At 52.0% G+C, this 17049-nt stretch overlaps 5 protein-coding genes across 5 annotated transcripts; 3 read left to right on the top strand and 2 right to left on the bottom strand.

Annotated features, from left to right (window-relative positions):
* Positions 1–1769: 1769 nt before the first annotated feature.
* PG994_011040 (nucleoside transporter) lies at positions 1770–3199 on the top strand (the record flags this gene model as incomplete). Its single annotated transcript, XM_066862449.1, has 3 exons — positions 1770–1945; positions 2012–2927; positions 3032–3199. The coding sequence occupies 3 exons, from the start codon at positions 1770–1772 to the stop codon at positions 3197–3199; spliced, it is 1260 nt and encodes a 419-aa protein (XP_066711559.1).
* Positions 3200–3993: 794 nt separating this feature from the next.
* PG994_011039 (uncharacterized protein) lies at positions 3994–5103 on the top strand (the record flags this gene model as incomplete). The annotated part of the gene is made up of 1 exon (XM_066862448.1): positions 3994–5103. One exon carries the CDS (start codon positions 3994–3996, stop codon positions 5101–5103), a length of 1110 nt encoding a protein of 369 aa, XP_066711558.1.
* A 340-nt stretch (positions 5104–5443) lies between these two features.
* PG994_011038 (tetratricopeptide) lies at positions 5444–9183 on the bottom strand (the record flags this gene model as incomplete). Its single annotated transcript, XM_066862447.1, is given in 4 exon segments — positions 5444–5989; positions 6019–6537; positions 6587–7616; positions 7631–9183. 4 exon segments carry the CDS (start codon positions 9181–9183, stop codon positions 5444–5446), a joined length of 3648 nt encoding a protein of 1215 aa, XP_066711557.1.
* Positions 9184–11458: 2275 nt separating this feature from the next.
* Positions 11459–12737, top strand: PG994_011037 (uncharacterized protein; the record flags this gene model as incomplete). Its single annotated transcript, XM_066862446.1, has 3 exons — positions 11459–11479; positions 11537–12109; positions 12270–12737. The coding sequence occupies 3 exons, from the start codon at positions 11459–11461 to the stop codon at positions 12735–12737; spliced, it is 1062 nt and encodes a 353-aa protein (XP_066711556.1).
* Positions 12738–13529: 792 nt separating this feature from the next.
* PG994_011036 (mitochondrial distribution and morphology protein 34) lies at positions 13530–15636 on the bottom strand (the record flags this gene model as incomplete). Its single annotated transcript, XM_066862445.1, has 2 exons — positions 13530–14903; positions 15370–15636. The coding sequence occupies 2 exons, from the start codon at positions 15634–15636 to the stop codon at positions 13530–13532; spliced, it is 1641 nt and encodes a 546-aa protein (XP_066711555.1).
* Between the last annotated feature and the right edge of the window lie 1413 nt (positions 15637–17049).

Raw genomic sequence — 17049 nt, 5'->3', positions numbered from 1 at the left:
ATTACTTTAGAAAATATTTAAATATATTTTATATATATACTTTTATTATAAATAATATAAAGCTTAATAATTTAATAAAATAAAAACTACTCTTTTTTTTATTAATATATTTATTATAAAAAAAGCTGTTTTTCTATTAATATAAAAAAGTTTAAAGTATTTAATAATAAAATAACGATTTAAAAATATTATGAAATTTATAATATTATTATTAAATGTAATAAATTTATAATTAATATTAAAATTATAGTTTTTATAAATATAATAAATATTATTTAAAGTTTTAAAAAAAACTTAATAAAGTATACTAAAGGTTTATATTAATAATATAAGAGAGTATTTAAACATGTAATAAAAGTCCGCTTTTATTAATATAATGTGTAATAGCCAGGTCATAACATAGTAATAAGGTGCGTGGGTGAAGGTATTCACATAATAGATTCGTTAAGGCTGTTTACCTCACTAATGGGTTAAGATTAATGCTTAGATTAATCACTGAGGTAGAGAGTGTCTATATGAAATACATAGGGAACGTCCATCGTTATATACCCAATCTCCTTCCTCACTGATCCCGTTGGATCACTGGACTCACTTCGTCCTTTGTGGTGAGCTTAGTGATCCATTCCAGTTGGCTCACTGGCTCACTGGCGTTCTCCCTGGTGAGCCAGTAATCCGTCACGTGACTGGTCATTGGCCGTCCCGTTCTGGCTGTCCATTCTGTACCAGCCACTTGGTACTGCCTCCGTTGTTCTGTCCTTCCTTGGCTGCCCCCTTGATGACTGTCATCGCGTGGGGTTTGTCATCGCTGGGGTGTAAGCGCTGACTTAGTGGGGTTGGTTGGTGCTGAAGCTTGTACATGCTTCGGGGCATTGTAATGCCGTCCCGCGGGTGGGTCTTGGCTGCATGATTAGGCTAGGTTGTAATAATAAAGTATAAACGTATTAAAAAATTTATTATTATTAATATTAAATAATATATTATATATAAGTTTAAAAAAGTTTTAAATTTAATATAAAAAATATAATATAATATATTAATTATATATAAAATATTTTAAGTATAAAAAAACTTAATTATTATAAAATTTAATAATAATAAAATAATTTTATATAATTAAAATATAAATTATAAACTATTTTTTTAAATTAAAGTAATATTATTAATTAATATATCTTTTATAATTAAAATAATTATATAGTTAATAATATATTTATAATATAAAGGTCTTTTAAACGCTAGTTTAAAAAGGGAAGCAATTAGCACTCTAATAGAAAAAGAGAACATACAGGTGCCTTAGGTACCTTATAGGTGAGCATCCACAAGTGTGCATATCCGCTTTAGCGTTTACTATTTCCAAACTTAGCACAGTCGCTCACTAATAGCGGCTTCTGACTCCCCTGCAGCTTGACCCGCCAAGGCTTTCGGAGGGTCAATTGACATTGTCATTCACTCCATGTCTTATCTTTCCCCATGACCTCAACCTACTATACATACACACTTGATTACGCCTTCTCAATACTATCATTGAAACAGATCTATTAGGAGGGCACTGTGGGTGACTTGCTCCCGGGCTAGTTTGACTGGCTTTTTGCACCATCCTGCCTGATAGGTACTTGTTTTGGATGCCGCATCATCTCGTTCCCGGCGCACTCGTCCAATGCCTATCGTGAGCCCAACCTACTACTAGTACATACAAAGCGATACCGGCAAGCAGACACCTCCGACATCGAAATCGAAATCGAATATCTCGACTCAAATCGTAATCAGCCATGGATCGCATACGTTCCATCTTCAAGAAACGCGGAGACGAACAAGAGTACGCGCCTCTTACGGACGAGACCCAGTCCCTTCAGGAGTCCCGGAACGATGAAGAGCACGCCGTTCCCTTCTCCTGGATCGACTATGGCATCTTCGTCTGGCTTGGGGTTGCTATGCTATGGGCTTGGTATGCGCGCCACAATCCTGTCTTGTTCGCGAAGTATACCGGCAGCTACTGACACACCCTGTGTAGGAACATGTTCCTCGCCGCCGCGCCCTACTTCCAGACCCGATTTCAAGAGAGCGAATGGATCCTGCAGAACTTCCAGTCGGCCCTCATCTCGGTCTCGACCGTCATGAACCTCGTGGCCATGATCATCCTCACCAACATACAGTACACAGCCTCGTATCCCTTCCGCATCAACATCGCGCTCTACATCAACGTCGTCATCTTCTCCTTGTTGAGTATCTCCACCCGCGCGTTCCTCGACACGACGCCCAGCCACTACCTGTGGTTCCTGCTCGCCATGGTCGCCTGTACCTCGTACGCCGCCGGTCTCCTGCAGAACGGCGTGTTCGCCTTCGCTGCCAGCTTCGGCCGCCCCGAGTACATGCAGGCCATCATGGCCGGTCAGGGTATCGCAGGTGTGCTCCCGCCGGTCACCCAAATCATTTCGGTGCTGGTGGCGCCGCCCAGTGAATCAGTCAGCTTGGCCCCCGGGGACGAACAAGACGGTACCGGAAAGGCCGCGTTCATCTACTTTTTGACGGCGGTAGCCATCTCCGTGGTGGCGGCTTTCGCTTTCATCCCCCTGGTCCGCAGGCATAACCACATCGTCGAGGCCCGCATGATGGACCAGATGGCCTCGTCCTTCAACAGCGTCGAAGAGGCGGAGCGTGCCGCGCGCAAGGTCGTCAGCATGGTGACGCTGTTCAAGAAGCTGCACTGGTTCGCTAGCGCCGTATTCGTGTGCTTCGCCGTCACCATGTTCTTCCCCGTGTTCACGCCCAAGATCCTTTCGACCACGCCGCCTGCCGAGGCCGACACGCTCCTGAAGCCGGCGGCTTTCATTCCCCTAGCCTTCGCCTGCTGGAATCTAGGCGACTTGGGCGGGCGAGCCGGGGCCCTGGTTCTGCCGTACCGCGAGCGTCCGTTCGTGCTCTTCGTAGTCAGCGTCGCGAGGGTGTTGTTCATCCCCTGTACGCATTGTGCAATCTCCACGGCCGTGGCGGCGTGATCCACAGCGACGTGTTCTATTTGTTGCTGGTCCAGTTCCCGTTCGGGCTGACCAACGGCTGGCTCGCGTCCAACTGCATGATGGCGCCAAGTGAGTGGGTGGAAGAAGGAGAGCGCGAGGCCGCCGGCGGATTCATGGGACTCTGCCTGGTGGCTGGGCTCACATTCGGCAGTCTATTGAGCTTCACGGCGGCAGGCGTATAACACTGTTTCATCTTTAAAGAAGACCCCTCTGTTTTTTTTGTTTTTTTTTTAATTTCGTCGTAGAAAGGATACCCAGAACGACTTTGATTCGGTGATTAATAGACCTTTACAAGGCGGCGTTGGCATTTACGGGGGAGGGGGGTCATTTTGGGCATGCTGGGCATTCCCAGGTAACAGCATCGAGGCATATCAATGATAGATCAAGTGGACAATAGATAGATAAAATCACCAAATGCCTGTATTGGTAGAATCTCACATCATATTTGTCTGGCAATATTACGTAGTGGAATGTTGGAGCGGATGGGTTGCATCAATCCTGAGGTGGGTCCAGCAGTATGTAATCATGCATGGGGCAGTGACAAATCCATGTCGTGTTACGGGGTCGCCTGCAGCTGTCTACTATTACTACTAGTATATCGCAGTTGCCCCATCTGTCTACAAGCAAGGATGGGGGTTGTTTTATACGTATGCGGCTTGAAGTGGCCAAGGAGTATAGTCGGGGGGGGAGGGAGAAGAGGGTACTTAAACGGCCTAGTCCCCATCATCATGTGGTGTTACGTGTTGTTAGATCGATCTGTTACACTTACTTGACTTGAACCTCGACAATCCAACATCCTCTTGATCACTTACACACAAAGGGCCGATCAACCTGTACCAGTCTCTGACTCTGCGTATATCCAGTATACCTATAAACTATATATACATACTACTAGTAGTACTACTACGAAGACGGATAGTCTTGAGGCCAAAAAGGACAAACGTGCTGTTCTCCCAGAATCCCCGGCCATCAAACAATGGATACCCAGTCTCTGTGGGACGCTCTCTCGGGCGCATATGACGACGACGATGCCGGAAGGAAGGAGGCCGCCGCCCAGCGCGCCACGACCCGCCTCCAGGAAGCCGAGCGCTTCGTGCACGTCGCCGAGGGCCGGGCCAACGCTGTCTTCCGGGCGTGCGCGACCGACGGCGGCGGCGACGAGGGCGAGGGCGAGGACCTGCTGCCGGGGGGCCTGCTGCGCGTGCCCAAGAAGATGGCGGGCGCGCACCCGTACGACTACGCGCGCCTCCAGCGCTTCCGCGCCACCATGATCGTGCCCGCCGTCGGCGCGCGCCACCTCGTGCCGCAGCTGCTCGTGCGCGTCACGGCGGCGCAGGCGCGCGCCATGAACGCGGCGCGCCAGGCCTCGGGCCACGCCAAGGATGACAGCACCATCGAGGGGCCCGGCGCCGCCATGCTCATCCAGGACATGACCCCCGCCGCGCACAGCCAGCTCGGCATGGAGTTCAAGCCCAAGTGGCTCGCGCAGTCGCCCATCGCGCCGCCGGGCGCCAAGCGCTGCCGCACGTGCGCCCGCGAGGCGTACCGCAACAGCCAGAAGCTGGCCCAGCAGCGGCAGAAACAGCAAGAGCAGCAAGAAGGCGAAGAAGACGGCCAAGCGCAGCACGAACCAAAAGCAGTGGACGCCCCCGTCTGCCCGCTCGGCCTGCTGCACGACGACCCGGACGTGGTTCTGCGCGCCATCGCTCGCTTCGCCCCGCCGTCCTGGACGCCGGCCGACCACGAGTGCCTCCGCCGCTCCCTGGCCGCGTCGGGGCTCCTGACCAAGCTCCGCGACGTCCAGACGGCGGGAGATCCGGGGAACACCATGTTCGACAACCCCGAGGACCCGGGTTTTGGTCTCGCCATGACGCTGCGCGACTGCACCTGCTTCGTTCGCATGCCCAAGGACGACAATGACGACGACAACAACGAGGTCGAGATCAAGCTCGCCGATGTCGACGAGAAGAACTGGGTCTCTAAGAGGGAATACTGGCAAAAGTCCCACAACAACCTCGTGGACAGCGGCTTTTACCACGGGACCGAGGAGCCGCACATGGAGACGCAATGTGTGCTCCAGATGTGAGCTCACGATAGATACCTCGCCGTTTTGGCACCGTTGTACTACTGTATGTTTTCGCACTTTTTGATGAGGGAGGGTTTGGAAGGTTATCTACCAAAAGTAATTTGGGCGAGCGGCGTGCTTCATCATCATCAGGTCTCGCTTGGGTATTTAACTACTATTCATCGCAGGCGTGGACGGACATTAGAACATGATAATGGTATTATTCTCGATTCTGCTGTAATGGCTACCGCATCTCTCGTAGCTATTTGGTGTCTCGTGCAAGAACATGAACTGTCGCTTTCTTTGCCGTGCCCTGCTGTGCTATACTGTGTCAAATTTCGTGCTATGTGTACAATGAGAATTACTCTTCGTCCTCGTCGTCCTCCTCGCCGCGCGCTTCGGCCATGCTCGTATCAGCAGGAGCCGCCTCGCCGTCATCCCCACCGCCGGCGCTGGCGCCCTCGTCTTCCTCCTCATCGCTATCATCCAAAACGCGGCCGCCGCGCCTGGCACGACGTCGCGTGTTGCCGCCTTCTTCATCGTCGTCCTCCCCGGCGCCGTTATTGGCGGCTGCGTCGTCGACCTCCATCCGATTGTCGTCGTCGTCGCTGTCTGTTGCCTTGTTGGACTTCGCGTCGTCGTCTTCATCGTCGTCGCGGCCCGAACGATGCGCCTTGTCCTCGTTGTCCATGGCTCTCTCGGCACGCTCGAGGGCATCGTCATCCGAGTCACTGTCGACGACCAGCTCCGCAGACTTGTACTTGGAGTTGGTCTCCTTCTTGGCGGCGAGGCGGCGCTTCTTCTTGGGCTGCCGCTCCCGTCCGAGCCGGACTCGTCGTCCTCTGTCGCCGCCGCCTTCTTCTTCTTCTTCTTGGGCTGCCTCTTGGACTGCCCTCCCTCGGAGGCTCTTTGTTTGGGCTTCCGCTTGCGCTTGACCTTTTCGCCCGTCTCCGTATCGGTAGTCATCTCGGCTTCTTGCTTCGCCTGGTCCTCCTCGACCCTGAGCTTTGTAAGCTCGAGATCTTTGGCGGCAATCTCTGCACGCTCCTTGCGGATCTTCTCCTGCCTCTCCTCTTCGGCTGCGAGGGCCTTCTTCCGCGCTTCTTCTCGCCGATTCATCTCAGCTTGTCGCTGCTGTAACGCGGCCGCCAGCTTCTCCTTGTTCTTTTCTTCATACTCCTTCTGCCCCTCAATTGTCCTGGCAAGCTGCTTGCGCTGGGTGTTTCTTGCCATGTTGGCTCGCTGTTCCAGATCAGACTTGGGATATGGCGGTTGAGGGCTTGCGGCAATCTCGTCAAGTGCCTCAATTGCCGCTTCTAAGCCCTCGGAGGCGCGTTCAAGTTGCACCAAGCTTCGCTGGGCCTCATTAACGCCCATAATGTGCTGCACTTGCTGGATCTGAACGAAGGCAACATTGAACTTGAAATGAATCTGATCCGGAGCGATTTCCAACGCCTGTCAAATATTAGCACAAGCCCCTTGGGCAATATATGTCAGTACTCACCTTCTTGGCAAAGTCGAGGGCTGTCTGGTATGCGTCTATGTCTTTCTCCAACTTGGCCCGACTAAGCCACGTGCGCCCAAGACATGCTAGGATACTTGTGTCGTTCTCCTTCCCCTCTTTGGAGAGGGCGATCTCGTAACTCTCGATGGCCTTGGCGAACTGCCGGTTTTCGGCATAGATGTGGCCCAGGTTGACAAAGACATGAGGATCCTTGACCGTCTCCCGAACTTTTAGCAAGATTGGCAATGCAGATTTATGATCCTTCTTGTCTTCCACTAGCGCAATGGCAATTCCTTGCGCAGCATAGGCGTTCTTGGGATCCAGCTGCAAAGCCTTATCAAAGAACTCGACAGCGCGAGTATATGTGGCAGAACGCTTCGACTTTTCTTGTTCCGTGTCCCGACGCATTTCACGGGCAGCCATCATGTACAAGTTACCCATGCCAATCAGAGCATAGCGGTCATGCTTGTCATAGTTCTGAAGGGTATGCTTATAATGACGAAGTTCGGGGTCCTCGTTGACATTGGCAGGTCTCTTTCTGGAATGAACCCTACCAAGATACCAGCCGTAAAGTGCCCGAACCTCAAGATCCGAGGGATTGTCCTGATAGAGCTTGGCAACGGCATCGGGCCCTTCCTTGTTAGGGTTGTTCCGCAGCTTGATATAAGCCAGGCGAGCCTGTGCATCAGTATAGTTACCGTGGCGGGCGACCAGACGCTCGTAGACCTCAATGGCTTTATCTGTAAGGTTCTGGGACTCATAACTCCGCCCCAAGTTGAAACTGATCGTCGTCACCAGTGCGTCCGTGTCCATATCCTCGCCCTTTTCCTCGATGCGCATGCACGCTCCAAGCGCAGCCTCAAACATCTCGCTGGCAGAACCGTTCTTCTCAGCTTGCGAGTAGAAGCACCCGATGTTGTTCAGTAATTGTGGCGGAAGGTTCCTCCGTAAAGCGGCGCGATTTGCTGCCTCGTCTCCAGGTCCTTCGGCCGTTCGGATTCTGGTATCTGATCTATCTCCATCTGCTCGACTTGAAGAAGACACTGGAGTGCTTTGTCGGGGTGGTCAGTCTCATACAGGCGGGCAAGGTTCAACAGCACTGAAGCGTCTGGGGACTGGTTTTTCTTGGGATCTTTCCAAGCAGATCGGACGCTCTCCATATACTGGATGGCTTTGGCCATCTCCGTGGTCTTGTCTTCTTTGACGGCTGCATATTGGTTTGCGAACACTTCTTCGGCGTACAAGGTGCCGAGCAGTACCATGGCTTCATAGTTCTTGGACTGCTGAATCATTTTCTCCAAACGCAACTTAGCCTCACCAAGATCATTGCCGAGAACAGAGAGCTGGGCCACACCGAATTTGGCTGGCAGATAACCCCTCTCTAAACCACCTCGAGCCTCGTCTGCTCTACGGTAGTAATCTGTGGCGGTTTGCACGTTGCCACTGACATGTTCCTTGCGAGCGAGTAGATACCAGCTGTCACTGGCGATGTTGTTTACGTCGGTGAACTGCAGTGCCTTGTTGGCCAGCGACTCGACATTGCTAAACTGCTTTCTGGAGAGAAAGTAGCCGGCAAACGTGGCGCAGGTAAGGGACTGGTTCTTGTCCATCTTGAACGATTTCTGTGTGAACTCGGTCATGGCCTTCTTGTAAAGGCTGATGAATTCGGGGCTGTTTGTAGGGACTCTTGCGCTGGCATCGAGATAATAGACACCAAGCAGGATATTGGCGATCTTAGATTGGGGGCTGATCTCCAAAGCTCGCTCCCAGGCCTGTTTTGCATCATCTTTGAAACCCAGCTGCCAGAAACAGCAACCTATGCCAATGCGAGGATCGGGGTCGACCATATCAGGCATCTTACGCAAGACATCCTGATACAGCGTGCATGCATCAGCATACTTTGTGAGCGAGTAGAGTGCTCGGGCTTTTCCCATTAGAGCAAAGACATTTCGGCCTTGTGAGACCCGAAGCGCATCCTCGAAACACCGCAGCGCATTGCGCAAAAGATCCGACTTTTCTGGGTCGATGCTGCTCGGGCCGGGGGCTTTCGAAGGCGATACAAGAGACGCTCGTAGGAGGTAGATGACGCCGCGGGCCAGGTAGAGAGGAGGGAAATGCGGGTTGATTCGGAGCGCTTCGTTCATGGACTGGGTAGCGAGGTTCAGGAAGTACTCCTTTGTTTTGGCCTCGGAAACCAAATCGCCCTCGGGTGGCACACGCGGTGCTTCGCGGCTCTTCCAAAGATACATCCAGCAGAGACAGCTGATCATGCTAAGCTTCTCCTTGGGATTGCTGCTTTGCATCGCATTGCTGCCGCGTAGCAACATCTCAATGGCATGATCGATACTGTGTTGTTTGGCATAGGCAATGGCGACGGTCATCCACAGCGTGCGGGAGGCGCGCTCGTTCTCAAACAGGGTGCAGAGTTCGGTAGGGTCGTCGTGCAGTTCATCGAGATTCAGCTCGACGGCCTGTTCGTCTTCATCGCCCTGGACGGGGATATCGATGTTGAGGGGGATGTCTGAGAAACGCTTGCTAACGGGCAAGTCAGAGCCATCAATGCCGCCAGTGGCGTGGCCATTGCGAACCGTCGCCATGATTGTTTGTCGATTGCTCGAGGGGGGATTCGCGATGGCACGCGCAGAAAAAGGGTCGAGCTTGGGCGCGTCCGAGGGAGCGCTCTAGGAGCTAGGTGGCAGCAGAGAAAACGATATTACTCGTGCGAAGAGACAATTATAACTTAACAGAAATCATTCCAAAATAAGAAACAGCGGCAGTCACCTCATGGAAGGTGATGCAGAAGATGAGAGCTTTCACGATGGTTTCTTTGGCGATGCAACCTTATTCAGAAGGCTGAAGGCTAAGTAAGACAAGACGACACCATGGAAAGTTGAGATGCGATGAGGCTGAAAATCGAGGTGTGGACCGTGTGGCTGCTTCTGCAAGGCTGACGCAGGTAGGTCGTCGCTGAGGCTTTGCAGCAAATATCTGAATTATGTAAGTGTGGCGCCCTATGCTAGAATTAGAATGGAGTACATACATAGGTAGGCCCGGATTTCATAGCCGAGTGAGTGCCCACACCATCGGCATTATCGACGCGTCCAGCCTGCCAGCGTCCACGGCATCGACCGTACGCAGGGATCTCGAATTCTTCAACAAGCAAGTTGGTCGATCCGCTCTAACCTACATATCTGGAAACGGAAAGCCCGCTTTTCGACATTTCTGCAGGGGAAGATCTCACGATACGATGCGTGTGTAGGTAGCGTCAATTCTGCCATCACGTTGCAATTGCTAGAGATAAGCGTGGGTTGCACGGAATCCTTCCTTACTACGTCAATCTTCCTATGAGGTAAGCTTAACTTACACTGCCGACAATACTGGGCGCGCTCATGTTCAGCTTCTTCCCAAATTTCACCCTCGTATGATATTGATATTGGTTCTTATCGAATGACGCCCAGTAGAGAACGGGCTGTGGCTTACATATATTAGCAATGTACATGCCAGTCATGTGTCAATCGTTTCCACAGGCGAACCCCTGGGTCTTGGTTCCCGTAGCAGTCTGGTGTTGAAGATTTGGCCGAACTTCCAATGTCGACGTCTCGTGTGGTGTACTCTAAGTCCGTCTTAGCTAATCCCTGCATTCGCCCTCCGTCATCTCAAGAATGGAAACGCTTGTGGCCAGCTGCCTTACGTTACCCAATCGCGAAAAGAAGAATTCTGGACACCTAGTGGTTTTATACTGCGACAAACAAAATTTGACTTCTCGCACAAGGTCTCATTCCGCTCTCTTTCCCTTCCACGGCCATGCGACCAATGCGCCAGGCCCGGAATTCTGTAACCTCTTGTAACGTCGGACCCTACTTTAGGTGCCGAACACGCGGGTTTTCGGCTTCGTTGATGACTACCACTCTTCGTGCACTCTCCCACCCTCTATGACAGACAGCCCAGTTGAAGAAGGGCGAAGTAAAAAAAGAAAGAGAAAAAGATGATATTCACTTCTTCAGCTCAGCTCAGCTCGCCATGCTCCGCCGCGATGGTTCACTAGCAAATACCCTCGCTTATTTGGGGGTTGGCATCCACTTTGTCAACTCGTACTACTACTGTACGTACAAGTATTATTAGCTCGTGGTTCGTGGACCACCCCCGTGATGCGCAACACGAGATAGGACTCCAGAAAGGAATCCCTTCTTTTTCTTTGGGGAGGGACGTTAGTAAAAGTAAGACTTGTACATCCCACCTGTCTTGGATTGTAAGGGAAGCCTGCACCTCCTTGGGGTGCCACACTCGCACCCCTGAACTTACCCACCAAGGCCAAGACAGCTCATATGTACGGAGTACCTGTAGATGTCAGACCAGTTCATCTTGAGTGGTGGGCGCAGGGAGGAGACGCGGTAACATTCTTTCGATTCTGTTCTGGCCGCAATTATGGGTAGGTAGTTGATAGCTGAACGCCTACGTACAGTACTTCTCCTGGCTCGTGTCTGACCCGTAGAACACGTTATAGCGAATCAAGCTCGATCTAAGGGCCCCATTCGTGTGCTCTACTTACATAGGAACCGTCTTCCCAGAGTCATAAACATGTCAAACTTTCGTCTGCTGAACTTGACATGATTCCATCTTCTTGGTGTATTTGACTAGACGTCGTCGTTTCCTACTCCCCATGTCCGACTCCTTAGGACTGTCCTTGCATCGCTGGAGTTTGGCATTACTCCCACTCCTCTTCCTCTTCCTTTGCTTTATTTTGCTTCTATTTCTTTCAGTGCTGGAATTCATTTCTAGAAGATGGCAAGACCGGGTTTCTTGTCCTTTTCGGGGTTGGCTCTTTTATTGCTAGCACTATGCTGGCTTGTAGGCTTGTCAAGGCATAGTTACATGTATTCAGGAGGTTATCAAGTAAGTCCAGAACAATGGGTACTCACTCCTGGGCTTGTGTTTCTGACATAGTTGCAGACATCCGTCGCTAGCGATGCCTCGATCGCGGAGGAAGGAGAGCCTAGATTCCCTTTGAGCGACGTCAAGGACGCCGCAAAACAAGCACCTTTACCGATCACCCACCTGGCGGGCAGTGGCGCCTCTACCGCCCGGGCCAGCGCAACAGCAACAAGCACAAAGCAATCAGCAGCGGTTCCCCTTCATACGGCGCCGTCGGAACCGCACAAAGAAACGGTATCGGACCGCCCGCTCATCTCGTACGCCTACGCCGAGTCCGAGTCCGGGCGCGCCAACTTCAAGTACTTCCTCGAGCAGGGCCTGCACGGCGCCGCCGACTTCATCTTCATCATTAACGGCGAGACCGACGCCGCCGACCTGATCCCGCACAAGCCCAACATCCGCATCGTGCGGCGCAACAACACCTGCTTCGACCTGGGCGCCCACGGCGAGGTGCTGCGCGAGAACGACCTTTGGAAGAAGCACAAGCGCTTCATCACGCTCAACGCCAGCATCCGCGGCCCCTTCTTGCCCCGCTGGTCCCGGGGCTGCTGGAGTGACGTCTACCTGGGTCGCGTGACCGAGAAAGTCAAGGTACGTTTTATGTTTGCATGCTGTTTTGGGAAATCTACAGCGCGTGTGTGGCACAGAAATTCGTGGACCCTCGGGGGGGAAGTCCACATCGTGCGGCCCAGCCAAGAAGAGATGAACAAAAGAGGATCAAAAACACCAGCTAACAAATCCGTTCCAATAGCTCGTGGGTATGACGGTCAATTGCGGCCCGCAATACCACATCCAATCCATGATCTTCGCGACGGACCGCGTGGGGATGGAGCTGATGCTGTACCCGCCGCCGGGGTCGTCGCGGCAGGACGAGTACGGGGACGAGAACGACATGGTGGCGCTGCAGGGGTGCTACACCGAGATGCGCAAGGCGATCCACGGCGAGGTCGGCACCACGGGGTTAATCCGCAACGCCGGCTACGAGGTCGAGGCGCTCATGTCCGCCTTCGCTAAGTCGCGCCGCAACTACGCCGAGGAGTGTGCCGAGCACCCCGTCGCCGACGTCCTGTACGACCACCAGTACTACGGCAGCAACCTGCACCCGTACGAGACCATCTTCATCAAGGCGAACCGCGACATCGACCCGGTCCTCATCAACGACTTGAGCGACTGGCATATGAACGGCGCGTTTCCAAATAGTTGGGACATGTGTGGATAACATCTGTTCAGAGTAGTTAGATTTATTAGATTCCCATATACAAAGTAGAAAGGACAAAAAATAATAGAAAGATACCCCAAGTCAAAAGCCAAGAACCACGTGCTGATTATCGAGTGTCCGAGAGATGGGACCTCCCCTTTATTCTGGTCCGATTCTTCACTGGTTGTCAATCAATACAATTCAAGAGTCATGGTAAAATACTTGTTTCGATTTATCAGATTGGAGTGATTTCTCTCAAAAGGTCTTGGCCTCGAGTAGAAGTCTCCTCGGGTGATTTCCAGATCTTTCCGGGAGACGTCACAATGTCCCTATCCCAGCATCCCTCTGCTCCCCCCATGCGCCAAATATCAGGCCGAGTTCTTGCACCCAGTATGTTACTGTCATCCCTCGAGGACAACATAATCGACAAAAGAGATAATCTTGGCAATTTTTCCAAGAGAGTGGCGGAAGCCCAGTTTCGCGTACCCTTCAGGAGTAAAAGGCGCTCGCTCGCATAACGTCGTGGCGATCACCTCACTTCTCAACCATCACGCCTTGCGAAGGGTCGTCCTGCACTATCCCGCTATCCCGCACACCACCGAATCAGAGTTGAATGCAATCCCTCGCCTGATTTTTTTTCGTAACCTTTTCGCCCATAACGCCATACTTTTAAATCAAACCCAATACACTTTAGACATTGTGCTGTTGCCAAACCACCCCAAAACTCAGCTCCCGATAACGCCATCGCAATCTTCTTCGCGATTGTATGTACAAAAGAAAAGTCTAGATGCCGGGGAGCGTTGTTATGTAAATCTATTGGGTGACCTCGTAGGCTGGCGGAGGGACGTCGTCCCGGTCAGCCCAGAAATTTGCGTTTCGCTGCTTTTCGTCATATACTCGGCGAGCGATCTCGCCGGCCATCTTGCTGATCCATGCTTGCTCGAGGATGACCGAAGAGGTATCGGAGCCTTCGTTCCTCTTTCTATCCAAATCGAAGGGGCTCTTAGACTGGACAGCCGGTACAGAAACAGGGGTTTTCCCTTGTTGGGCAGGACGAGAAATGCTTGGCTTTTCTGCAGATACCATCGCAGGGTCCTTGTAAATGTCCATGTCTAAGGGTGCCCGAGCAGGTAATACCTTCTCCGCCCCCGTCGTGAACCGCACCCTGCTCCCTGTTGGTACGAATGTATCTTCTTCGGGCAGCTCAGGGATAACGGCCTGCAGAACGGGCTCTGAGCTTGGAGCAACGACAGAAGCACTTTCGGTAGTAGAGTCGCCCATGTCGCCCACGTCGCTTTGCGTCTCGCTTTTGGTGTTCGGCTTTGAGCGGCGCAAGTTAACCACTCTGGTCTTCTTCTTACGGGACATGCGAGTATTTCGACCGGCGCCTAGAGCGAGACCCGTAGTTGCCGAGTTCAAGCTGACCAGGGATGGTCGGGAAGGTAGCTGCCCATTATCAACGCTGCCAGTATCCGTGAAGGTATACGTTGTTGAGCCTCCTTGTGCTGATTGGGCGCGCATTAGACTGGGGGCCGCTAACGGCGCCGAGCGCATTACATCGATTCGGTCCATTGGTGCAGCCCAAGCCCGAACGAGAACATCACGGATGCCAGGCGTGAACAACGATAGAGTACGCTGCGAATCGCTCAAGGCACCCAAGCGTACCAAGTTTTTCTGCGAGAACAGTGAATGGGTTTCTGAGCCGTCCAAAGATAAGGAGGATATCTCATTCGCGTCTAGGACATGACCATTCGCATCCACAGCGTCCGTTGGCGGAGCAGCAAACGGATCGATTGCAACCTCATCTTCCAGCTTATCTTTTGGTAGATCGGTGTCTTCTCTCGGGAGTTGGTCTGGACACCAGAGTCGCAGGGAGAGTCTATGAATGATGGCTGGTAATTCATCCATCATCAAGTTACGCAACTGGCCCTCGATGGTTCTTTGCAGGTAATCCCGAACAAATTGTATCGAGTCAAATGTCGACGAGACCTTGATGGACTCGAGTGGGTCATCCTGGAAAACCAGGGTCAAGCCTTTTTGCTTGGAAAAGACTAGAATAACGCAAGCTGACAGCTTTATTTCGGACAAAGTGATGGACAACGGTATGGTAAGTCCTGCCGCCGCTGCTACCGGTTGTGGTGAGGTGAAGCTTGGCTTTGCATACAAGTACGTATTGAGGGGGTTTGCCTGCAGGTGTTGTTATATTAGCCATTGTATAACACAGAATCTATTCCTAACTCGGGTAGGAGGATGAACCTCCAAACTGCGCGAATCCCTGTGATTCCAATTTCAAGTCTTCATGCGGATGGATGATCCACAGTTGCATCGAAACGTTCGCAATTTGTGATTTGTTTCTCGCGACGAACCAAACATTGACGAAAACAAGGGGCGAAGAGGAGGGAGACGGTCATAGCAAGCCAACTCGACTTGTATAACGAAGGTTGTGCATCACGAGCTGCTGTATGGAAACCACCCAGTATTTCCCAGTTTGCCACTTGAGCATTGGTATTGTAATCCAAATGGCATGGAACCATGTAGAAATAGACCTTGTCTACCAATCATCGACATGAAGTGGTTGTGGTTGTGACCGGAGGTCCGCGAGTTGTCTGAGCTGTGACGCTGGGCCAAAGAAAAATCCATCCCCAGCACGTACCTGAACTTTTGTGCGTAACGTCAAGTAGGCATCGCCGGAATAGCACATCTTGAAAATGCCGCGGAACCGGTCTTCGGCTAGGTCCCCTATCTCTAATATCTCCAGCTCGGGTGGTATGGAGCCCAGGTTGAGCTCGGTAACCAAGATGTCATCGACGATGATTGGGGGCTTCGGGGATTTGTTCAGGGCCGTCGTCAACAGGTTGCGAGCTCTTTGGTAGAAATCTTCGTCGGCCGTGAGCGGCGACCAGTTGAAGTTGAAGGCCATGTTGAATTGGCTTTTCGGTTACGGGCGCATCGTATGGTACGCTGGAACAAAAAGGGCGATGCAATTGCCGCAAAGAAGCGGCACTGGTGCGTCGAAAATTAGGGCGAGCCTGTCAATTAGGCGGAGTCACGGAGGGCCGTCGGCTAGTGTGGAGGCGTAGCAGGTCGTTGCAGGCGTGGCGTCGAGGGTGAACGGGATGGCGGTAGCGAAAGTTGCAGCCGTCGAACGTGTTGATATGAGCGACAAGCGGGTTGATGATGGTTTCCAAGAGAATAGGACTTATTAGGAAGGAGTGTGTGTGGTGGAACTGTCCGAGCTGCACGGGTGGTATGGCCTGAGATGACGCTATGTGCTGCTCTACTTTTTTTTTCTCTCGTCTTCCAACACTTTGATCGGGGAGCTCCTACACGGCTCTAGCGGGCGAATTGTGATCCGAATGGGCCAGAAACGTCTAATTTGAAGAGCGTTAGGGGGTTGCTTGTCAGCATGAGAGGGAGCTGGGCCGTGCCTTATTAGAAGAGATTTGGGGAAGAGATGCATGCAAATGCTGGGGGAGAAAAAAATTGCACCGTGTAAACTCCCTCACCGATACACGCAAAGCATCCACAGCAGTTGCGCTAAACAAGCCGGCGCGACCCGCCAGGCTGGAAATCTGCCTTTTCCTCTCCAATCACCGTCTCGTCTTCCCTTCTCTGGCCTTCTCTCCGCTTGCTCGCGTGCGCAAGGGGCCAGCTAGGAGTCACCCAGCCCGCACTGAACCACGCCCGTGGCTCTCATCGCGTACTGTATGTTGCAACATACGTAACGGCGGGCCACCGAGCATGATCGTTCCCCGCGCCAGCTCTCCACCCGAATATCTCCGATCATGCCCTTTCACCCATGGTACCACGGCAAGCGAGAAAAGCACAGATGACAAAATGTCACGATGCCGACCACTACTAGGGCTAGCCTACCGAAGACCGAAGATCGAAGGGGGCGCATGTGAATCAAATCCATGCCGCCATGCCCTCCATCCCCATCTTGTGTGTTTCAGTCTTGCTTACCTAGCGCAACCTGTACATATAAGCTGGTTATGCCGCCCGGCGGGTCTAGTACTTATGCAGTATTCAATAAGAGACCGAAGAGGGGGCAAATGGGAGTGCCATAGACCACTAGCCTAGGCGGCTCCGGCTGTTCCTAGTATATAATGGTATTGCATAAGGTCTTAAGGTGTGCCGACTAACTCGAGACCGGCCAGTCCGCCCTGGCAGCAAATATCGGTCAACGAACAACTAAGCCTGCATTCTGCCAACGAATTATGCATGACTAGCTGTGCATAGCTCTGCATGTTTATTACACGGTTCTGGTACCCGGTGGTCCGTATTCTGAATGATGTTGGATCCAGGGCACCGAATCCTTCAAGGGGTTACCGAC

Source organism: Apiospora phragmitis (genome assembly GCF_038363925.1).
Source record: "Apiospora phragmitis strain CBS 135458 chromosome Unknown utg000010l:1.0-9815664.0:1.0-9183399.0, whole genome shotgun sequence".
Lineage (NCBI taxonomy): Eukaryota > Fungi > Ascomycota > Sordariomycetes > Amphisphaeriales > Apiosporaceae > Apiospora > Apiospora phragmitis.
The sequence above is the reverse complement of the archived record's forward strand: the minus strand, read 5'-3'. Positions and strand labels throughout refer to the sequence as shown.